This window comes from Nicotiana attenuata, chromosome 6 (assembly GCF_001879085.1).
Source record: "Nicotiana attenuata strain UT chromosome 6, NIATTr2, whole genome shotgun sequence".
Taxonomy (NCBI): Eukaryota; Viridiplantae; Streptophyta; class Magnoliopsida; order Solanales; family Solanaceae; genus Nicotiana; species Nicotiana attenuata.
Window position 1 is genome coordinate 47,597,579 of NC_031994.1, and position 3,621 is coordinate 47,601,199.

The 3,621-nt window shown below is 40.1% G+C and overlaps 1 protein-coding gene across 1 annotated transcript; it reads right to left on the reverse strand.

Moving 5' to 3' along the window:
* LOC109227815 lies at positions 2,349-3,150 on the reverse strand. Its single transcript, XM_019393010.1, has 3 exons — positions 2,998-3,150; positions 2,855-2,942; positions 2,349-2,743 (listed from the first exon to the last, which is right to left on the reverse strand). The coding sequence occupies exons 1-3, from the start codon at positions 3,148-3,150 to the stop codon at positions 2,349-2,351; spliced, it is 636 nt and encodes a 211-aa protein (XP_019248555.1).

A 3,621-nucleotide genomic window follows, 5' to 3' on the forward strand; every position in this document is an offset into this window, starting at 1 on the left:
GGTGCCGTCATGACATGTTCACGGTTGGTGAACTAGGGTCGTGACATAAGCCGAAGTGGGAAGACCTGTAAACTTTTAACACTTCATGTGTCGCACTATGCTATGCACCCTTTGTCGCATTAGTGTAATTTGCTCGGTTGTAAACTCTCGGAACATAGCTTGTCTGACAAACTTTTCCACTTATGCATCGCACTATGCCACGCACCCTGCGTTGCATTAGTGTATTTTTCTGTCAGATCCAAAAACTCCAAGTCTCCGAACTTCTCAAACTTCTGACGAACTTTTTTACTAATGCAACGCTTAATGCCTATGTGACGCACTAGTACATTTTGCTCTAGCCCAAGCGCTTTCTTCGAACTTTCATATGCAACGCCGGTCCAGGAGCCCCAGATGCGATCCTGATTTAATTTCTTGGGCTTTTATACCAACTTAAAGCTCCAAATTATTCAATTTATCTCCTAAACATCTTCTTAACTCGGAATCATCTCCTACAAAGCATAAAACGCATAATAATTGCAAATCACCATCATTTAAGCTCAAATACGCTCAAAGTGCAGTAAGTAGAGTGCAAAATGCGGCTAAAACACGTGTTCCTAGCCTACCATCAACACCCCACACTTAAACCATTGCTCGTCCTCGAGCAATCAAACTGCACTTCACTTAGAGATGACCTTCTTATCAGACAACTTCCCTAACGCATCATGCCAAGAATATTTAAAGCAGACTAAGCACCCTATCATAACATCCTAGCCTCAAGACTAAACTCACGCGCGCCACGTATTTCAAAAACCTACTCACTTACTCTAACTCAGAGGCCAAAGACATTACCTTTCCTTCGAAAATCATGTGCCCTCACACCAAAGATAGTTATCCATACACAATAAAATTCAAGAACAAATAGGAACTCAAGATAGAAAGAATTCACTCATTTTCAGAATTAAAATTCATGTGCCATAAAAGACGCATCCATATTCTTGTCCGTAGTGTAATACTCTACTAATTGAGCTTATTCAGTCGAAGATCAAGTAGGACTTTATTTGTTTGTAACGTAGGCTATGGGACGGGGATGATACATTTGGATATAGTAACTACACCTCCCTAAGCACTTTAATACATATACATAAACAATTTAAACAACACATGTGTGTTGAACCAAACCCCAACATAATAATAGCATCAAGCTCCTAATTCTTTAAGCACAAACAAGATGAGAACTACCACTTCCAAGGAATCAATGTTTTTCTTCTTTCTAACTAATACATACACAACTCTCTCTTTTTTTCTTTTCAAAGTTCTGATTTTTCTTTCGTTCTTTCTTTCTTTTCCAGCAAACTCATTTTTTTTTCAATTCCATACAAGTGGCTCTCACAATTTTTCAAATAATGCATCTTTCTCCTTTATCAATAGTTGCATTCAAAAATCCAACCATACCTCAACTTAGCTTTTAACAAGCTCATAACATATTCAAGTGCTCAAGAGAGGTAAACGGTTCAAATAGATAGTCAATTCAAATAAAAAGGGCCGTACTCGTAGTGTGGTTGCCAAAGAAATAGGATTACAGGCTCAACGGGGCAAACTAAGATACATCACAATTAGGTGGGTAAAAACATATATTTGGCTCGACAAAGAAATGCATATATCACTTCCTAGACCGAAAGTGACTTCCGTTTCGCTTTGCAAGCACCCAGGGCAGGTTCTAGACATCAACTGACATGCACAGAATATCAACAAATAGCTCACACACACAATGGCATATAACTCACTTAAGACTGGATCTATCTCGACTCTCTAGTCAAAGCAGTTAAGCAACATCGAACTCAAATAATTTTAGGCACTTATCCAAGAGTCAAGAACTGAGCCTAGGCGTTACGACTAATGCACTTACTACTCTCAAGGCAAACCAAATTCAAGAAAAGTTATCTCCATTTACCACCAGAGCACAAGACTTCCCTATTCCTAACAAAGAAAAACTAACTACACCCCGTTCAAGCAAAACCCTTGGAAAAGAACTGCGGCACAAAGAAAAACCAAAGGGGAATTGTTACACTACCTAAACAAAACAAAATATTTTTTTTCCTCGACTTTGATCCCTCAAGAAGAAAGTCGAGGAGATCCATCGTCGGGAAAAAGTAATTTTTTTTTTCACGCAAAACAAAAGAAAACAAACACACATGTACATAATTACATCCCCCACCCCACGCTTTAAATTGTGGCATGTCCCAATGACACATAAATAAAAGAAATAGGTAAATGAAACTCCCCTGAGTCATCTAGTCGGGGTCTGAATCGAAGTCGGGATCTTCTTTGCACGCCTGACCCAATGCACACATCCATGCAAAAAGTTTCTTTTATGCCTTCTTTGGGTACACTCCACACTTATCATGCTTACTCTCTCCAGCTCGCTTTTTTAAGGCCCCCATTTCTCCTTCCTTGAAGACCACCCTTTCTTCTCCCACTCTGAGCATGAGCTGCCTTTCCTTAATGTCCTGAATAGCCCTGCCAGTAGCCAAGAAGGGTCTCCCTAAAATCGGAGGGACTTCTCTATTCTCTTCCATGTTTACCAGAATGAAGTCCATAGGGAACACAATTTTGTCCACCCGAACTAGCATATCTTCCACTATTACTTCAAGTATGATTGTGGTCTGATCCACCAGCTGCAAGGACAAGGGTATCGACCTTATTTCTCCAATCTCTCCCTCCAATTTCCTAAAAATAGACAAAGTCATAAGATTAATAGAAGCACCTGAATCACAAAAAGATTTTTCAAACTTAGTACTTCCTATAGATCAAGGTACAGTAAAACTCCCTAGGTCTCGACACTTTTGAAGGAGCTTGTTTTGCAGAATGGCACTACAATGCTCTGTGATCTTGACAACTGATGTCTCTTCCACTTTCCGCTTTTTGGATAATATCTCCTTTAGGAACTTAGCATAGGCTGGCATCTGTGAATGTTAGATTAACATGCACCTGCTTGAGCACATCTAGGAAATGCCCAACTTGTTTGTCCAACTTCTCTCTTCTCTGCTTCTCAGGGAAAGGTAGAGCAGGCATGAATTTGCTTTCCTCAATCTCCTCATTCATTGAATTTCCATATTTCTTCTTCTTCTGAGCTCTAGTCTTCCCCTTCTTCTTCAGACCATTATCTACCATCACTTCACCTTCTTAAATGTTGCTATTTTTCTGGTCCTCCATTATCTCTACCTATCCTTCAATCAACTCATCCTTTTGTTTTGCCCTAGGATCCTCCAATACGTGCCCACTCCTCAAAGACTCTACATTTATTATCTCTTTGGGATTTCTTTCAGTATCAGTAGGGAGAGTTCCTAGAACCCTCTCAGATAATAGATTAGAAAGTTGCCCCCACTTGTCTTTCAAAGTTTCGAATGGCCGTGCCATGTTCTCGATAGTTTTGCCTTGTTCTCGTATAGATGAGCCATGGGTTTCAAGCCTCTCATCTGTCTTAATAATAAAGGCCTTCATCAGATCTTCCATGCTAGACTGATTAGACTGTGGAGGCTGATATTGTTGCCTTTGCTGATTTGAAAACCTAGCCCTATCCCTGGGGTCTGGGGTTATTTTGCCGCCATGCATTTTCACTACCACCTAATGAACTCCAAGAAA

Bases quoted from the DNA above. Each gene is read 5' to 3' on its own strand.
- LOC109227815 (XM_019393010.1), bottom strand. From the start codon at position 3,150: ATGGTAGATAATGGTCTGAAGAAGAAGGGGAAGACTAGAGCTCAGAAG. The intron at 2,943-2,997 runs GTTGGGCATTTC...TAACATTCACAG, and splicing joins GAGAGAAGTTGGACAAACAA to ATGCCAGCCTATGCTAAGTT. The intron at 2,744-2,854 runs GTAGTGCCATTC...TTTGTGATTCAG, and splicing joins TGTCAAGATCACAGAGCATT to GTGCTTCTATTAATCTTATG.